Below are 19,750 nucleotides of genomic sequence, written 5' to 3'. Positions count from 1 at the left end.
GGTTTGCTGTAATTTGAGGGTTTTGTCAGGCTTTGAAGAGTTTGTCAGGTTTTGAGGGGTTTGACAATTTGAGAGTTTGTCACGCTTTGAAGTATTTGTCAGGTTTTGAGGGGTTTGACACGATTTGAGGGGTTTGTCAGGCTTTGAGGGGTTGGTTTGCCAGGATCTCAGTGATATCTCAGGCTTTGAGAGGCTGCTTTGGAACAATTTGAGGTATTTTACTGACTTCGGGCATAGCTCTCTCCCTGCCAAAACCTTCCCCGCTCTTCCCGGCCGGGAGGGCGGGAAGCGCTGAGGGAATCCGAGCCGCACGGCCCGGCGGCTTCCAATCCCCTTCCCATCCCCTTCCCTTCCCGTCTCCTTCCTCCATGCCTTCTTTCGCTTTCTCTTTGGTGTCCTGCGGGGACCCCTGCCGGGGCACCATGAGGATGGCGAGTGGGGAGATCAGGGACTGTGAGGGACCTGCCTCAGGGGCCATAAGGGACCCGCCTCGGTGGCCGTGAGGGACCCGCCTCGGTTGCCATGAGGGACCTGCCTCGGTGGCCGTGAGGGAACCGCTTCAGGAGCCACGAGGGACCTGCCTCGGTGGTCATGAGGGACCCACCTCGGTGGCCATGAGGGACCTGCCTCGGTGGCCATGAGGGAACTGCCTCAGGGGCTATGAGGGACGCGCCTCCGTGGCCATGAGGGACCCGCCTCGGTTGCCATGAGGGACCTGCCTCGGTGGCCGTGAGGCAACTGCCTCAGGGGCTATGAGGGACCTGCCTCGGTGGTCATGAGGGACCCACCTCGGTGGCCATGAGGGACCTGCCTCGGTGGCCGTGAGGGACCCACCTCAGTGGCCGTGAGGGAACCTCCTCACGGACCACGGGGAAACAACCTCAGTTGCCGTGAGGGGAAACCACCTCAGGGGCCGTGAGGAGCTGGTCTCCGGGACCCAGTTCTTGCGGTGTAACCCGGTCCTTGTGTTGCCCCGAGGTCCTCGCCCTGGTGTCCGTCACGCCGTTGGAGCGCTGGCTGTGCCCCGTGGGCACCGAGTGTGATGTGGTTAAGGACGCTTTATGCTTTTTCCCTGTGTGAAAGGGAGAAGTGTGTGAGCTGCTGCCTGAGGTGAAGGGTGTCTGAAGGAAACACTGGGTCACAAAGACTCTGCTGAACTGCCCTTAGACAGTGGTGCAGAGAGAAATCCTGTGGGTTTCTCCCTTCTAGGCACAAAATCCAGGACAACGTGTGTGAAGTTTGTCCTCTTGTCATCTCCACCACAGCCTACATGTCTGAGACCTGCACCCCACTGCCCAGGGAAGCAGCTCAGATTCCTTTTGGGTGAGTGAGGCTGTTGGGTCTGCATTTTGGTGTCTTACAAACAGCAGCATCCTCTTCCCAGTAAGGCTCCGAGTGTGGAATCCCTCACTCTTGGGAACAGCTAAACTCCTCTCTTTATGAGCTCATTGACATTACAGATTTGGCCTTCAGCTTCTCATCCAAACTTGTCATTGCATGGGAGGCTCTTGGGGTGGCTCCAGCAGAACAGGATCTGGAGCCATGGAGAGCAGCACACTCTTGGTACCTGGGTTTCAGGTGACACATCCCTTACTCTAGGAGTAAGGGACACATCCACTCTAGGAGTGGAACAGCTGACAGTTTGCTTCTGAGGAGAATGATTTTGCACTTACAAGCATTAAAGCAAAGACGTAAGAGCCAGCTCCCACGTGGATTACCCACCAAGAGTCAGGATGACCTTTGGGAGGTGTGATGTGGAAAACAGGGCAGCAGTTCCACTGGTAGGCTGTAACACCACAATTTTTTATTTTATCACATCACACCTGAGGACCAGAACATTTCCCCAGCTCTGCCTCTGACAACAATCATGGAAACCCTTGTCTCTGTGGTTCTGCTGGATGGTGCAGCTGCCCTCACAAATATCCGGCAAAGGAGGAAAGGTTATGTGCCCCATAAGTATGAGGAACATGGCTGTAAAGGGGTAGTTTTGTAATAACATCCTGAAGAATGGTCTTAGGTCTTCAGCTGAAAATTCCCCTCCCTGCTTGTTGGTGGGACTGTTTCCTTTCCTTTGTAGCAGTGCAGGAGTCAGAGGTATCTCTCTTTTTGGGTAATACATTAAAATCTGATTTGAGAGTGACCCAACAGTGGTTGTTGCTCTTAAGAGAGAAGTAGAAGCCTGGCTGTTAGAGTGGAAAGAGTAGGATTTGCTGATAAAAGCTGATAAAAGCTGACTGTTCATACTCTGTATTTTCCTTTGGCATGTCATAAAGCATGAACAGCATGGGCAGGTTTTGATGTTAACGAGGAGAAAGGGGATCAAACAACTGCTCCTGTGCAGGAAGTTGGTGCTGACCCCAAAGAAACCAGGCCTGAATTGGACATTGTTTGAACTGTGACACACAATGGGGATGGCTAAAAAACCCAAGCACAACCCTTTTTTTTTTTTTTTTTTCTTCCCTAAATCATCATGAAGAGAAAGGCAGCTTGAAAATGAAAAGGAGGGTTTGCAAAGGAGTTAATGAAATAGCCCAGTGGCATCTTGTGAAGCATCAAAGTCGGCAATAGCTGAGTGATCAAGGCACTGGGAGTGTCACAAGGGGCTGGAGACTCTTCCCTTTTACATCCTCTTCAGGAGCAGTGGGCTGTGTGGAATGCCTGGACTTTTCTTCTTCCCCCATGGACAATTGACACTTGGTATGCATCAATTATTCTGCTGTTGCTTGTTGGTGGGAAAAAACTGGCTTTTTTTTTTCATTCTAAACATTCTGCATAACACACAATATGGTTTCCAAATGCATTTTTGTACAGATTTTTCAGTTTTTAGGAGAAAAGAAGGTATTGCAGGGAAAAGGAACTGTACACAGCAATTCCATGTGAAGCAAAAAAAAAAAAAAATTCCATTGTGCCAAGCAAACCATGTAGCTTTTAGTAAAGAAAGTTAATATCCTCTGTGTCCACTGTGTCTAAAAATAAAGTTTTTTACTGAAGAAAACACATTCTCTTTGTGGAAGAACTTTCCTGGTACCTGCAGAAGGGAAAACTCTGAGTTATGTGGCTGTTGGCTTTACCATAAGGAAAAGGATTCCTCTGGAAGAGCCTCCCTGTGAATGCTTTTAAGGAAGGATTTGGTGAGGATGGGAATGTGTTAGTTATCACAATTTTCTATAAAATGAGATGTGGAAGAATCTGGAGAGGCACAGAGAAGGCCCTGAGTGGGTGTGCTGGGATATCTGGGAGGTGACATCCACATGACCATGAGGAATGGAAAAAATGGGAAATGTTGGCTTTTTGCTTAAGGAAAATATGATAGACAACTTCTTAATTCTTTCTTTCTTTCTTTCTTTCTTTCTTTCTTTCTTTCTTTCTTTCTTTCTTTCTTTCTTTCTTTCTTTCTTTCTTTCTTTCTTTCTTTCTTTCTTTCTTTTTCTTTCTTTCTTTCTTTCTTTCTTTCTTTCTTTCTTTCACTGTGTTAGCTTTTTCAGCAGAATTATTTCAGAGTGTTTTTGCAGACTAAGGTGATGTTTCAGAAATTCTGTGCTTTATAGGAATGGTTGTGCAAAATCACAGCTCTGCTGGGAAAAGCTGCAGGCAATGGAAAGTGGAAGGGTTTAGGGAATGCTTTAAAATTCCTTAAAAAAAAATCTCTGCTGTACACAGGCAGATCTGGTCTTTTAGGAGCTGGAGCAGGATTTGTCACCAGGTGGCAGCATGGGAGAAGGAAAGGCTTCGGATTCCTCCTGGGCAACATCAGGATCTTCCTTCTTTTCCTAAGCATGTATTAAAGCTTCTCCGAGGCTTCATTGTCTAAGAGTGTAAAGTGCAGCAAAACACCTCTGGGTACAGAACTTCCCACAGAGCTGGTGCATTTTATGGTTGTGGAAAGGTAACACAGTGGTCAGTAGGAATTCAGGGCCATTTCCTGGGGATGTGGAGCCTGTCTCTCATCTCCAGTTTGTGTGTGGGCACAGCACCAGGGTCAGGGGGGCTGTAAGGGGAGGTTGGAGCTCGTGCCCTTGGCACTGACACAAGCTGGCAGCTGGGAAGTGTTTTGCATGTGGGAGATGGGATGAACTTGCTTGAAAAAATAGAGTAACTTCCATGTGCTGTGATGGTCATTTGGAATTAACCCTCCCAGGCACATTTGAGCTATCCCTTTAACAGTTGCATGTGCCAGAACCTTTAATGGCCCATCTCCAGGGCTCAGTGATTGTGCAGAGACACACAGGTGGTTACTGCCTTGCTGTCAAGTGATTCCTGTGCTAGAAGGAAAAACATTTGCTGGAATAATATTCAAAACTCACTATTAAATGTTGGAAGTTTAAGATATTCTCATTATAGTAGGATGCTTACCAAGGAAGACCCCCCATTCCTCTTCACAGGGAAATCATTGCTGAATTCACCACTGTGATTTTTTTCTTTTAAATTTTATTAAAAATTAATACATGTTACATTTTCAAGTGTAAATACTGAAAAATAGCCTATGGCAAAATAAAAAGGCACAGGATTAAAACCAGCTTAATTGTTTCCATGGATACATGTCTGCTATTTGGCAAAAGGTATTTTATACGCTTTCTACAAGAATAAGCATCATTTTAAATATATCTCTGAAGGGTGGGACCCTGTAATTTAACCATAAAGACAGAATTTGTACTTCTAAAATGTGATAATTGTAGTGATGCCTCACTTGAAGGGGGTTCTTTGGAGCAGAGGAACTCAAGTGCAGGAGGAGAGTGCGACAGGTATCTTGACATAGAGCTCACTGTCACGACAAATAGCAATCCATGAACAACAAAGCAGTGATCAAAGTGCAGGGGCACAGACAGCACGAGGGTTTACACCAGCTCTAACCTGATCTGGGGAAAAATGCACCAGAAACGGAACCAGAACACTGGAAACAAAGCAGTGAAACGTCTCAGAAAGCATTGCTGAGCCCCAGAAAGTGGAGCTGACATATTAAAATTATTATTCCTTTCTGAAAAATAGATTTGTGGCTGCTTGTTGGTTTTGTTTTCGTTTAAGAATTAGTCCTTGTAACCCTGATGCAGTGTCTTAGTAACAGTCAGGATGTCGTTGGAAACAGTCGTTGTGCCCGGGAACACAGCGTGGCCTCCGGCCCAGCCCGCCAGTCCCGGGATCCATCCCCGTGACCCCGTGATCCCTGCGTGCTTCCCAGTGGCACTGGGACAGCTGAGTGCTTCCTTGGCTCTCACTGCAGCAGCTGCCCCGGCAGCGCTGGCTGTGGCTGAGCAGCACAACACCGGGCACATCTCTGCCACGAGCTGTTTGTGGTGTCACCAGTGTGCCATCCTGGGTTACCACACCCGGCACTTCCCTGCGGGATGCATGGCTGTGCCCTTCTTACAGTGGAACACCTCGGAGAAGGCTTCAAAGTTCTGCAGCGAGCCCATCACCCTAAACGAAGAGAAAGGACTCATTTGCATGGAAATTGCTGCTCTGGGGAACAGAAAGTGGTTTGGAGCCTCAGAACTTGATTGCAGTTCAGAATATGGGATGCTTTAGGAAATATGGGTAATATGAGCAATGAAATGCCAGAGCAGAGTGGGTTTGGTTTTGCTTCATCCTCTACGGATTGGCAAATTCACCAGGTCAGGTGTAGGTACGTGCTCTCCAGCAGTGCCCTACAAGGCATGGGAGAAAATCTGGAAATCACTTGGGAGTTATCTTGTGTGTTATCAGACTCTCCTGTCTTCATTCAACCCCATGGTGCAAGGAGTTGAATGAAGTGAGTTGTGAGTTAGTAAATTAGTAAAACCCACCTGTACTTCAGAGGGCTGTGAACATCTGTCTTTATGGACTGACTGGCATATTCTGGTCTGTAGGAGCCACACCAAACCTGCACAGGGACATTCATCATTAGCGGGTCAATACTGAAAGGAATTCATGTTGGGAACCCCCTCAGTGGCTTTCCTAAGAACCATCCCAGTTTGCTATGATATCATTGGGGTATGTTTTATAGAGAGGCAGAATATATGCAATTATTTATTAATTAGCTTTTGTTTCATCAAGATCTGGTGCTCTGGGACAGATCTATCTGCCCTTGATTTCCCCCAGGTGTTTGCTCCAGCAAAATTCAAGGGCCTGAGGCACAACCCTGTGTGTTCTCACCTGGGCAAAGTTGAGGAAGAAAAGCTGTTTGTGGGACATGTTCAGTCCAGGCAGCTTTGGCTCCTTCCCTTCCTGTTCCAGCCACTTCAAGTAGGCCTGGAAATGATCACAGATCAACTCAGAGGAGCAGGAGGAGGATTTTGAATATTGTTTTGGCAGGAGGGATTTTAGTCACCACATGCATTAACCAGTGTGCTTCCCTTCTGTATTTGTATACATTTTCTCTCCCTAATGCAAACAGTGCAGAGAATTTTATGAAAAAGCTGTCAGTATAAGCACTGTTGACTTCATGGACTCTTTCTACAGGAACTTGCATCTGTAAATAAAGTGTTAAATCTCCTCTGCTTCTCTATAGTGATAATTTTTCTCTCTTCAGGTAACTGCTCATTAAAAAGCAGATAACAACCTTGCTCAATGTTAAATCCATTACCTGTTATTGTTGCACATTAATTGGCCAATTTGCTTTTTTTAGGTATATTGACATGATGGAGACAAGTTAATGTGCCCTCACGCTGGTTAATTCCCAACATTCTGTTTCTGCAACCTCTCAGGTGCTGAGACAGTCCCAAAGCATGGAACAAAAGGGAGAGCTGAGGGTAAAAAGAGATCCAGCACCACAGGGCATCCATGGATTCCGTGTGAAGGCAGCTTGTGTTATCCCACACATCCCCTCCATGTCTGTGATGGCTTTTAGAACAATCCTAATGAAGTAATTAATTGAAATGGTGTCCATTAGGGTTGGAATTTAGATTTCCAAAAATTCAGGATGTTCTATAAGCACCCTTAGCACCATACTCAAAACACGAAACATAAAAGGTTTTACTTTGACTTCTGTTAGGGTTTTTTGTAGGGAAGAACATTCCCTGCTCACACCTGAGCTTCACCTTTGGCTGCTCCTGGGTGCAAGCCATGGGCACACGAGCTTCCAGGTGTACATCTGAGGCTTTAGCTTTTGGCATATGGTAATAACATGTTAATTGTCATTTTTTTTAGCACAGAATAGGTCCCCCCATTGCTGGATGCCAGGTAAGGTTAACTTACAGGGTGTTTGGGGATTACCTTATAAGCCTGTCGGACTCCTCCATTATCTGCAATATTTTCTCCTAATGTGCTTATGCCACTGACCTGTAAAAAGAATCATTTATTTACTATATTGTCAGTAAAATCAGAAACTGTAAGAACTACAGGTCTGTCATAAAACAGCCTGACATGCCTGGAACAGAGGGAAGCTGTGACTTTGTGCTGGGACAAGAAAGGAGAGAATGAAATTAAACAAATCACAGGGTAAGAGCTGTAGATTGGAACAGAACACACACAAATATAACATGGACAGAACCTGGGCTGCTGCTGGACAGAACATCACTGCACACAGACCCTGGGCTTTCTGGGCCACACCAGTGTCCCCAGTTCATCAGAGCCCTGTAGTAGCTGGGGTTTGTGCTTATCCCCCATGGGGATCCCCTGTTAAAGTCATTATTTTGTGGCCGTGGTTGTTACTCACGTTCTGTCCCCCTGCCAGCTCCCAGGTGTAATTCCCGTACTGGTGCACCATGCACAGGGACTGCTCCTTGAAATGCAGCGCTGAGAAATTGCTCCACCAGTCCAGCATGTTCCCATCCTTGTCAAAATTCCTACCTGTAGGAAAACCCAGGGATAAAAGGAAAGTTTTGAGCAGGATTTTAAAACTGCCACTCTTGCGGTTGGAGCTGCACCCCCTTCCTCTTTCCTCCTTGAATTTAGATGCTCAGAAATATTTTAGGCACAGTTTATTCTCTTTGTCACAAAAGAATGGAATTGTGGTCTCTGTTATTCCCTGATTTCCTGTTCAGTCTGCAGCCCTGACTTCAGGTATAGCTCCAAGGCCTGGTTTTATTTCCAAGTGGATTTTGCAGATATCGTGTAACAAAACCTTCCCTCAGCTCTGAGGTGTCTGACGTGCTGGTTCTGTGTGGCCACATGACAGAACTGAAGTTTATAGAGAATTAAAAGCTGGAATTGCAGTTCTGGAGTTTGTGTTCTTGTCTCTCTGGCTAGAACAAGGCCTTTCTTTGCTCAAGAATTCAGTTTCTGAGGCTGTGTTGTGTGTTTATGTATAATCTGCATAAAATTAATGAGCATTAAAAAAAAAAAAACCACGTGGAAGAAACTCCTGAGTTAGAGAGTCAGAAGTGAGCTTTCCCCCCAAATTCTTTTACATGGCATTTGAGAAACTTCAAAAAGTCAACTTATTTCGAGCATTTGTGTTGAAAAACAAAGTCTCCTGGGATTTCAAGACACTACTGACATTTGTTCTATCCCAAAAATGTTGTTCACAGATTTCACTGTATTCGGGAGCCCACGATCTGCTTGTTTTCTGTTTCTGATCCGATGATGCTGTAAAAATAACATTTTTTTCCTGTGAATTTTCATTGCCTCAATTTTTTTTTTAACATCTGCTTATTTCTTGTGTTCTGTTCAGGAAACACTCCCTGCAAAACTTTCCACAGAGTGCTCCCAGTGTGCTCCTATTGCTGCTGAGCTGGATGTGACTGTGCAGGGATCTTCAGTCCCAGTGTACTTTAATTCCTGCCATGCCACGAGTTTTAGCTGAAATAAGAACATTTTTTTAGTCATCTCACCGTTGTCATCAAACCCGTGTGTGATCTCGTGCCCAATAACCATCCCAATCCCTCCAAAATTCAGGGCCTGGGGCTGGTGTTTGCTGAAGAAGGGGGGCTGGAGAATCCCAGCAGGAAAAACTGCAAAGACAAGGAGAAAGAGGGAAATGCTGTAAGGTGGCTTTGTTTTTGAATCCTTTTCAGACAGATTGTTTGCTTGGTGTAAGGATCAGGAAGGAACAGAAAATATAAAATGATTAGAAACAAGCTCATGCCTCATGTGAAATTGTTTCTCTCTTGATAAATGGAAAATGACAAGTTAATAAAGGTTTAATTTAGCACATCTGCAGCTACAGTATCTCCCTGTTTGAGACCCAAGCAGCGTTTACATTAAGCTTAGCCTAATTTGGTCCATAATGCTTGCTGCAGTGAGTCCAGAACAGAATGTTTAGGAGCTGTCCTTTGGAGACAGGCATAGTTTGTGTGTCAGAGCCATTTTATAGGAGAACTAATGGAGGTTTTATTGCTTTATTTGGGTTAAGGAGAGGTAAGAAATCATCTGCTGATACCATCAACACTTGGAGTGTAAAACATGCACAGGGGTGGTTCCTATAGACCACCAAGGGCACTCGATGCCAGTTGAGGGGGGTAATATGAGCTCTGTTCTGCCTCAGTCTGCTGGGAAAAACCTTATCCAGAACCATGGGATTTGCTTTTCACCCCTTCTAAACAAGCTGAAAAGCATAAATGCTTCTGGAGGAATTCAGACTGGCAGTAATTCACTCTAATGAGATATTTTCTCTGAAGGGAGATATTGAAATTGTATTGCAAGTAGTTAATTCAGAGACAAAACCCTTTTGGCTACACAGGTTTTATCCATGCAATTTTGTGGAGAAATGCATAATCCAGACTGCAGTAAGACAGAGCAGTGTGGAAAATTGTTTTCTCAAGCTAGAGACATGAAGAAACAGAATTTAACTGACATACACACTATTGTGGGTGGTTGTGCTTGGATTTTTACACAGGCATATTCATCTCCAAATTTCTTAAATGAGTTACTTTTGTATGATTTATAAGGACAAAGCTGGAAAGGAACCAGGTGGCTTCAGGACCTGAGTTCCCTGCCTGGAAAGCTGATTCCAGTCTGTTTAAAACCACTGGGGATAAACTGGGAGCTGAGGCTGGCCACCAGTAAAGCCCCCAGGAGGGCTCTGCTGTGGCTGAAGGTCCTGGTGCTGCTGTACCTGCAGGATGGAGGTGCATGGAAGCTGCACAAAGCAAAACAGATTTTGGGTGAGGTCAGAGGGCTAAATTATCAGCAATTTGGATGTTTCTGCTCTTAGCAATTACAGAAGTTTTCTGTTGTGACTGTTGGTAAATTGGGCTGTTTCCACTCCTGGCCTTTGCCCTGGGAGCAGGATGCAGTTCTGTCTGGCCTAAAACCCCACGGATTTGTCCTGTGGTATCAACAGTTGAGAAGCAGATCTTCCTGGCAGTCTTGCCAGGAAGTCAGGGAACTTTATTCAAGTCAGGGAACTTGAATAAGCACTTCTGGAGGGAATTATCTATCGTCTCTCCTGCTTGGGGTGCTCAGAATTCAGCAGAGACTCAGCAGTTTTAACCTGAGCTCCTGCATGAGCTCTGAGCTCAGGGAGCACAGGGAGCCATCTCTCTGAATCATCATCTGAACATCTCTCACGCCAAGAACGAGGAAGGGCAGCCCAGCAGCTCTGCAGAGCTCACAGGGCTGATGCTCTGGGACCTGAGGCAGTTTCTGCAGTCTGGGTGGCTCCTAGCAGTGTAATTGCCCAGAGCAAACTGCTCCATGTGCTATCAGAACTCAGGAGCAGGAGCAGCCCAGGACACACTGGGAGCATTCTCTGGGTGCTGGCACTGGTGCTGTCCCAGGCTTTCAAGCCCAAGGCTGTTCACTGACAGGGTATAAACTGGGGAGCTGAATATTCATCAGCAAAGTGCTTGAGCTGAACAGCCTGGCAGCCTCGCCCACAATTCCTGGATGGGCACAGGCAGGTTTGCCTCTGGATGCAGATCTGCACTGCTGTGTGGAAAAAATCAGCTGGTTAAAAGTGTTTAAACCTACCTATCTGGTTCCTGTTGGGGGAATAGAATGCATTGACCACTGCAGCTCCAATTATCCATCTAAAAATAAATGTTGCACACAGTTAGTCATGAAGTTTTTTTTTTCCCCCAGACATTTTTGAAATTTAATTCTGGTTAAAAAATGGAAGGTATATAGGAAAGGGTTGTAAAGATATAATCCTTTCAGGGATTTTATATATATATATATATATCTATCTCTATATATCTATATATATATATAGATATAGATATAGATATAGATATATAGATAGATATATAGATATATGTATATGCATATGCATACACACACATATATAGGTAATATATTTATTCTCAGGAATAGGGATATATAAAGAAATATAATTTCCTTGTTAGGAGAAGGAAAGAAGAACCTTGTAACACGAAGGAAAGTCCTTATAAAGAGATTATATAAGGCAAGAATTAATGGAGGAAAAAGGGTGCATTGATCACAGCTGTGAATAATTCCTGACACCAGGAAATACCTGGTGGTTTGTTTATGGGCAGCTTTCATCCCAAACACACAACATTCAAGGGGAAAAGCATTTTTTACTTTACCTTAAAATGGTTTAATTCCTTGATCATGTCAGCCACGGGCATTCCCAGGTACCCACAGCAAGAGATGAACACCCCCAACCATTCACCCAGAATTTAGGTTGTGTCTGTGGCTCTGTCTGGAAACTCACATATCTTGGTCAACTCTCTCTCGAAGCTTCTTCAGGCTCTTTTGGGCTCCAGCTCGCAGGTTTTCCAGGATGTTTTCAAAGTAGTTGTGTTCACTGAAGTTTAACTACACAAACAGGGATCCAAGTACATTGGTCAGCTGAGCAGGAAGAGGAACTCCTCGTCCCACTGAATGTCCTCTAAAGAATGCTTTGGTTGCATGGTTTCACTGAATAGTTGGTTCCTAGCACCAATTATTTATTAATCTGTTCATTTTAATGTCCTTGGAAAGGGCAGTTGCACAGGTACAAATATTCCAGTGGCAAGAAAGCAAATGCAGGGGTTTATTTTGAGGTATTTCGTGAGATATGCACAAAACACTTACATTGGCATATTCCAGGTCCAGTTTCTCATTGTGATCTTCCAAAATGTAATCTGGGTAGCCAATTTGTTCTTTGATTGCCATTGCCTGGAAGAAAAGAGTTGAATGTTTCCTCTTAATTGTGGTTTTTGTTGGTGTGCTGTTGTTGGGTTGTTTTTACTAAAGTTTCAATACAAAAAATAGTTAAATATTTGGGGTTTTTTCTTGGCTTTGGAATGGTGCTGATGGTCCTGAGGTCAATTAAAAGTTGGAAATGTTTTTTTTTTTTTGGGGAATTGCGTCATATCCAATTGGAATTTTTATTGATGTGGGCTAACAAAGGATTGAAAGGAAAGGACAATGTAACAGGATCATAATGTCCTCTTTTCCTCTTGTTTGTGGAGAAACTGGATACGGTGATACTACAAAATTCCAAGTATTTCATGTTCATAAGGGAAAACTGAAGTTCTTTGTTATGTCTGACCTTCTCACGAGCTTTCTCCTTGGATGCCTCATCCATCCACTGTAACTCATCCAAGGTCTCCACGAACACTTCACGGATCTTCTCTATTAAATCTCGGACCTGAAAGAGAGCCAGGGAGACACTCATCATTCACATGCCCTATTCCCAGGCACAGCTGAGGAGGGATGAAAAGCTTCCTGCTGGAAGGCAAAGTCTCCAAATCCTGTGCTCTAAACCATGGTACTGAGCATCTAAAAGTGTGGATGTGACAGTTTGGTCAGGGAGCGAAACAGATAACTTTCCCAGGCATCATTCTGGGAAAAGCTGTGAGAAGCTCAGAGAAAAGAATTAGAACAATTCTCATCTTGGTCTGTGCACCTGGTATTTATGAACATGTGGAATGTTGTACATGATGTTTATAGAGAGGTGTACAAGAAAGTGCTATTCCTAACTATCCAGTGGTATGAGAAATGTTGTTTGAGAACCAATCAGGTTCTGGGTGAACAATCCTGATTATAAATATGGGGAGTTTGGTAATAAAGGTTTGCTTTTTGCCTTATGAGCTTTTGGAGTCAAATGTCATTTGCTTCTTGCTGTTCCTAATACAACAACGACATAAAAAGCATCACAAATGAGTTCTTGTACCTTCTTGACTGGTGGATAAGTCTCCCAGGCAAAAAACAGAGAGCTGACACCAGAGGGAATGGGCACTGTGGGCATTGTGGATGTGTCGCTGTTGAGTCATGAACGACACAGACACCCAAGGCATTCAGAAGGCTAACTCACTTTATTAGAAAACCCATTCCTTTTTGTATTCTAGTTCACTACAGGTAGAACTGATTGGTCCCTTAATCAAAACACCATCACCATTGGCTAATTAAGAAGACACCTATTTGTAAACAACCTTAGGGACAAAACAGCTTATTACAAAACACCAGGTGCAGATTATTTGGAATTCTTTCTCTCCAGCTCCCTAAAGCTTCCCAGGCCGGCTCATGGGAGAGCTTATCTAGCTTTCTCTCTCTCTGACCAGAGAGCTGCCACCACAGTGGATGTACAGTAGTATGAAGGGTAAACTACATACCATCCTCTTGCTCTCACCAGCAAAAGTCTCCCGGACATACATGGCTCCCACCGCGTTCTCCATGTTGTTGTTGACGTAACTCACGCACTCCCTCCAGCGCGCCTCCTCCAGCGTCGTCCCGTACAGGGCCTGCAGCACCAGAGCCCAGCATTAACCCTGCCCCTGCAGCTCTTCTAACCGCTGCCCAAATTAACCCAAAGGTTTCTAACCGCTGCCCAAATTAACCCAAAGGTTTCTAACCGCTGCCCAAATTAACCCAAAGGTTTCAAACCGCTGCCCAAATTAACCCAAAGGTTTCTAACCGCTGCCCAAATTAAGCCAAAGGTTTCTAACCGCTGCCCAAATTAACCCAAAGGTTTCAAACCACTGCCCAAATTAACCCAAAGGTTTCAAACCACTGCCCAAATTAACCCAAAGGTTTCCACTGCTGGGATTGGGCTTGTTTGAGGATTCCGTGATGTCAGCACAGAATCTAGAATGGTTTGGGCTGGGAGGGAGCTTAAAGTCCATCTCTTTCCAAACCCCTGGCAGGGTTGTTGTGTTGAGCAGGCGGGGTTTGGTGGCAGTTGTGCTCTCCTCTTTATGAAGAGAGGAAATACCTTCCTGTAGCTGGCCCGAGCGTCCTTGAAGCGCCGGCTCAAGCTGCTGACCCGGTCGATCACCAGCCGCCAGATGAGGTAGTTCTGGATGGTGCTGTGTGGGAAAGCAAAGCTGAGCTTAACTCCCTGTAAAAACCAGCACTAGGGCAGACAGTCAGAGGGGAATCTCAATTTTGGCTGGAGACAAGGAAGGAAATCATTGCTGCCAGTCCTGGGTCTCACATTTAACTGCAGAGTCATCCAGCCTGAGGACTGGGCTGTCATGTCTGTTTTGGAATTAATTCCTTATTTTTCTTCCTTCTAGAATGTAACAAGAGCTAAGCCTGTCATGTATTTTTTCCTCCCCATTTAACCTTTTCTAAGAAAGCAGCAAGTGAGACACCTTGTACTGCAGTATTTGGAACTGAAACCTCCAAAGGCATTTCCTGTATTTTACAGAGGTGTCATTTTTTCCTCAGAAGTTCAGAACTAGCAAGGTGGTCCAATAATGGACATTTCAGCAATCCTTCTGTGACTTTTGTCCTACCTATCCTGCAGTTTCTCTACCTGGCTGAGTACTTGGAGATAATAGCTTTCAGCTCATGCAGATAAGGCATCCCATACACAACCACCTCTTCGTCTGGGTCCACCTGGACACTCACTGAAGACATGACACGTTGGATGAAGAAGGTCCAGTTAAATTCCTAGGCAGAGAGAAAGACATTCCAGTGTTGGATGATTAAATGCCTCAGTAACTGGACTTTTGACAGTCTTATGACCTTGAATGCAGCTGTTCAGTAGGACAAAGCCTTTGAAGAGATTCTGAAGACAAAACTAGGAATGGGAATGATTTTATACCTCTTTGTTGAAGCACTGATCAATTCACAAAGCCATTTCCAACTGGCATGTAATTAAGAGACCTGAAGTATGAGACTGCTCATGAAACACTTACATTGAATGCAAACTTCTCCTGCAGCTCTGCTAAGGTCATTTTGTTGTACAACAAGGTCACATCGTGCCTTTCCTCTGCTGGGGTGGTGGCCTGAAGACATTCACAAGGTTATTACTGGAATCAACTGACAGAAATATCAATGGCTGAAATCACATGCAGGTGCACATAGACACAATCCAATAATATTCACATTAAACAGCTTGTTTGGGGAAAGGAAAATCATTTGGTTGTGCCCAGTGCTGCTTCCAAAAATTCAGTACAGGAACCTGGGTTCCCCCCTACACAATAACATTTCAGGGATATGTTGAGCCAAGTGGTTCCTTCTGCCCTCTTTAGAATGGAAGCCTCCTCTGGGGGATTTTTAGGGTGCTGTAGGTTATTAAGGATGCAAAGAAGCCTGCCCTGGTGTTATCCCAGTGCATGGTTAGCAGAAGGTGAATTATCCTGCTTTAGAAGAGTTCCAAATAGAAATAAGGCTGGGACTGGAGCAGCACAGCAGCAGTGTACACAGCAGGTAGAATTAGAGACACAAAGGCTCTGAGTTTTGGGCTGCTCATGGCACAAAAAGTCTTCTTCCCCCACTTGTTCTGGTCTGTGCGTTTTCTGGTGCATTGAAAACTGCTGCACAAACCAGCAAGAGACCCTTCCCCCTCACCCCTTGCCCCCCACACCTTCCTGAGGAGTTCTTGATCTCTCTACTCACATTTGCAATTTCTGTTTCAAGCTCCATGACCTTTGCCATTTCCTCTTGGACAAAGGAATCATCTTTGGACACGTTCTTGTCTTCCCGGATCATTTTGGCGACGGTGATCATGAACTGCAGATAAGCTTCTCTCACCTGCACTCAGACACAGAATGGGTAGAAAAGGTTTGCTGTCCATCATTTCATAGAATCCCAGAATGCTTGAAGTTGGAAGGACCTTAAACCCCATCCAGTGCCACCCCTGCCATGGCAGGGACACCTCCCAGTATCCCAGGGTGCTCCAAGCCTTGTCCAACCCAGCTGTGGACACTTCCAGGGGTGGGGCAGCCACAGCTTCTCTGGGCACCCTGTGCCAAGGCCCCACCACTCTCACAGGGAAGAATTTCTTCCCAATATCCCCTCTAACCCTTTCCTCTGTCAGTTTGAACCCATTCCCCCTTGTCCTGTGACTCCAGGCCCTTGTAAACAGTCTCTCTTCACTATTTCTGTGGTTCATCTTCACATTTCTCATTCAGCAAAGCATTCTCTTTGTCATGAATACCTTACAGGGCACTTGCCAGCCTCAAAACACACGTTCTGCTTCTCTGTGCCATCCAAGCCTGGCATTCTGAGTTAGAATTACTGCTTGGGCAAAGAGGAGGCTCTGTGCTTTGAGTTACACTATGGGAACAGTGATCCAAAATTCCAGGGTGAACAGGGAAGGTTTGAGTTCTCTGAAAGTAATACCATAAATCTTCTCAGGTCTGGTTTTAGTGTCTGAAAGAAAAGCTCTGTTTCAGAGTTCCCAGTGACACCTTTGCTTTATTCCTGATGGGAGGCTCTGACTGATTTATGGCTCAGAAAGGGCCTTGAAAAGACATTTGGCTGCTGAGGGAGTGCTGATCCCTGATACAGGAAACCTTGATGCTACCTGTTCTTCTCACATAGTTTTCTTCCTCTGTGGACCCTGGAAGCCAGATAAACACAGTGACTCTGGTGAAATTGAGTCTGGGCACTTACAGATGATGATTTGTGGTTTTAGGCTGAATGCTGAGCCTTAATCAGGCCAGACTCCCCCAGGCCTCAGGAGGAGTTTTGCCAAAAGATGCTGGACTAAGCACAGGGGGAGTTTGGGTCATCAGAGTTGTGCTCATTGTCTGGGGGCAGCGAGCTGGTAAATACAAATAAAAAGGGGTTGTGTCTGCTCCTTGGTCATTAGGATTAAAAGCACAGCCTCAGCCCCCCTGCTTTGTGCCTTCAAATTAAAGCTGTATTGAGCAGAACTGGTTTTCTTTTGCTAATTCAGGATTGTCTCTGCACTGTACCTGATTTCCTACCTCCTCCAAGTCAATCTATGTCTGACCTTTATGCCCCAATGCATAAATATCCCTCTTTTCTGCTGTGACTGCTGGGACACTTGCAGGGGAGATTCCCGGGTCAGCAGTTTTCCACATTTTTCCATTTCCAGGAGATTGTTTTGTCCCAGGACCTGGCAACTCCTAAAAGTGTCCAGAAGGTGTGAGGACAATCCCCTATAAGCCTCACAGGGCTATATTTTAGCTATATTCTATATAAAGTGTAGTGGAAATACACTGAAGTGAGAAGAAAACTCTTCCCACTGATGTTTTCATCTGCCTTCACAACCACGAGACAAAAGAGTCTCAAATGCCGATTGTTGTCCCTCTGTATTCCCTTCCATTCTTGTTAGGAAAATTGGTTTGATGTTGGGCTGCAAATACTCTTTGTTAGCAAGGCATAATTGAGGAAAATAAAATGTACTAAAGCAGTATTTTCATCTTGGAAACAGACAAATTATCTGGCTTTGTTTGCAACAGCTTTCTGTGTATTTACAGAAACAGTGTTTTTGCATGATCAGTGTTTTTGCCCTGAGCATTGGCAGAGGAAAGCAGCTAGAAAATAATCTCTCACAATTTCATGTAATTTGGGGGGAAGGGGAGAGTAAGTAGCAGCAGATTCCTACTTGCTGAGCATCAGGCATTCAGAGGAAGATACAAGCAAATCCCCTGCACTGAAAATGTGAAGCTGCCCTTCAAAATGAGAGGCTGTCTAAGCTATTAAACACAATTTTATTTCCCCATAACCTTCTTCATGAGCTGGCCAGTTCTGGGCAGGCTTGATATTTATACTGTTGTTCAGTCCTTTTGTAAACTTTACAAAATGTTGGCTTAATTAGGAAAAAATGTAGCAATGAATGCCACAGTCTGGTTCTGATTGGTGCATAGTGTGAAGATTCATATGTTGGGGTTTTTGAAAGCACAGAGATGAGGAATAAAGTTGTTTTAGTGGCACAGAATCAATCAGTACAAGGGATACTTACTCTTTGATAGTTGCCTCCATTAAAGTAGTAGTCCCTGGATGGCATTCCCAAACTTGGCTGGTCAATCTGAAGGAAAATGCATTTCTCTGGTTAGTGGTGAACAGGAGCTGGGGTTGTCCAAAGGAACCCTTGAAAGGCAGCAGGAGATGCTGTGTGTGCCACCCTGCCAGGGCTGGGATGACACCACTGCCACACACCCAGAGAATCTGGGCTCTCCTGGATCTGGGGTGAAGTGGAGGGTGCAGCTCTTATCCCTGGGTTTCCAGGTAAGGACAGGGTGGATCTTAGTGTAGGTTGTAAAGCAAAATCTTCAGTAATCATGGAGACCCAAGAACAAATTTAAGTAACTTTTCTACACTGCTTGACTTTAGGGCTGGACTTGCACAAGCATTCATGAACAAACTCTGAAATACTCTTTATGTATTTTAAACCCGTGGTTTCCTACTATATGTTAAACCTCATCCTCATTTTTGTAAGTCACAGGAATTTGCAGCCCTTAAATGCTGTAAATCAACAAAAGTTCCATTGATTCTTATTTCTTTTACTGAAACAAAAATTATGTTGCCATAAAACATAAAATTTCCCAGTATGGCTTTGAGACAGATCTGACATTTGGGGTGCAGAACTATTGCCTACATTTTACCACTATTGTTCAATGGGAAGCTCATCTGTCTGCAGAGAAAATAATGATCCATTATGATTTCTGGCATATCAATAATTCCCTTGTTTTTTTTTCTTACATAAATGATGTGTCTGCTGGAATCCCGGTCATCATTCCACACGAACATGTCAATGAGGACACGTTTGTTAAACCTGGAGTTCATTATGGAAAGGTTTTCCTCCATGCTCCAGCTTGGCTCTGGGAGATAAAAGGGAAAATGGAGTTAATTTGTCAATGTGTGTCAGACTGATTGAAAGTTGGACAGTTCACAAGCTGGCTGCTGAAATATTGGAGATCTATTTAAATGGATCAATGAGTGTTGAATGTGTGATACCCTGACTTCTGTTGGGAAGAGAAACTGAAAATGGAGGGTTTATTTTGGTGACAGTGGCCTCCCTGCTTCAGGAAATAATTCCTACAGAAAACTTCCAGGCCCAGCATTACCTTTGGTCTTACTCCAGTCTGCAGAAGCCACTGGCCAATCTCCAACCATCCTCAAGGCCTCCAGCAGAGGCAGGGAATCTCTTTGTTCTATAAGACCTGAGGGAGGAAAGACAAATTCTGTATTGTTTTCATACAAAAATAAAATTAGGAAAAATAGGTAATGGGCCTAACAGCCTAAATTTTCAACTGAATGTGTCACAGCAAAAAATAAGAGATATCCTGAAACCATTCTATATTAGCCTTCAGAAAAGGAATGAAAATACTTCTGTGGCTCCAGTGCTGATTTGGACTGGGTTGGTTTGGGAAAGATGAGCTGGGCCAGGTTTGTGCCTTCTGAAGGAAAGGTTTTCATCCACACCAGGAGTGGGTACCCAGCATCCATCCTTTCCACATCCCAGATGGGTATTTTGAGGTTTAATGAAATACCAAGGCATCTTCTTCCATCTGAAGATGAATTTTCCAGGCACGGCCACGTGGATTAGGCAGATACTGATTGGATTTTGCTTAACAGGACTTTGGTTTTTCTGTATACCTGGTTTTGAACAGGGGAGTTGATGGAACAAGAAGACACTCACTCTCATTCATGCAGGACTTGTAAAGGATTTTAGCTTTCTGAAATGCTTCTCTGTCCCCTTGATCCGAAGTCTCCAGCACACCTGGGGAAGGAACCATTGCCATGA

At 44.7% G+C, this 19,750-nt stretch overlaps 1 protein-coding gene across 2 annotated transcripts in view; it reads right to left on the bottom strand.

The window, feature by feature from the left end:
- Positions 1–4,418: 4,418 nt before the first annotated feature.
- MMEL1 (membrane metalloendopeptidase like 1) overlaps positions 4,419–19,750 on the bottom strand; it is a 23,505-nt gene continuing 8,173 nt past the window's right edge. For both annotated transcript variants that reach the window (XM_053962901.1, XM_053962903.1), the window contains exons 5-23: positions 19,646–19,726; positions 19,071–19,166; positions 18,706–18,824; positions 17,966–18,031; positions 15,649–15,783; positions 14,946–15,035; positions 14,561–14,697; positions 14,015–14,108; positions 13,416–13,544; positions 12,353–12,451; positions 11,893–11,976; positions 11,531–11,634; positions 10,828–10,886; positions 8,748–8,867; positions 7,631–7,764; positions 7,189–7,254; positions 6,130–6,225; positions 5,781–5,857; positions 4,419–5,415 (exon numbers count right to left, since the gene is read on the bottom strand). In XM_053962901.1, the coding sequence (XP_053818876.1) occupies positions 5,316–5,415; positions 5,781–5,857; positions 6,130–6,225; positions 7,189–7,254; positions 7,631–7,764; positions 8,748–8,867; positions 10,828–10,886; positions 11,531–11,634; positions 11,893–11,976; positions 12,353–12,451; positions 13,416–13,544; positions 14,015–14,108; positions 14,561–14,697; positions 14,946–15,035; positions 15,649–15,783; positions 17,966–18,031; positions 18,706–18,824; positions 19,071–19,166; positions 19,646–19,726 (1,886 nt within the window). In that variant the 3' untranslated portion in view covers positions 4,419–5,315. The remainder of the gene's footprint in view (positions 5,416–5,780; positions 5,858–6,129; positions 6,226–7,188; positions 7,255–7,630; positions 7,765–8,747; positions 8,868–10,827; positions 10,887–11,530; positions 11,635–11,892; positions 11,977–12,352; positions 12,452–13,415; positions 13,545–14,014; positions 14,109–14,560; positions 14,698–14,945; positions 15,036–15,648; positions 15,784–17,965; positions 18,032–18,705; positions 18,825–19,070; positions 19,167–19,645; positions 19,727–19,750) is intronic.

The sequence above is a fragment of the Vidua chalybeata genome, chromosome 22, assembly GCF_026979565.1.
Source record: "Vidua chalybeata isolate OUT-0048 chromosome 22, bVidCha1 merged haplotype, whole genome shotgun sequence".
Lineage (NCBI taxonomy): Eukaryota > Metazoa > Chordata > Aves > Passeriformes > Viduidae > Vidua > Vidua chalybeata.
The sequence above is the reverse complement of the archived record's forward strand: the minus strand, read 5'-3'. Positions and strand labels throughout refer to the sequence as shown.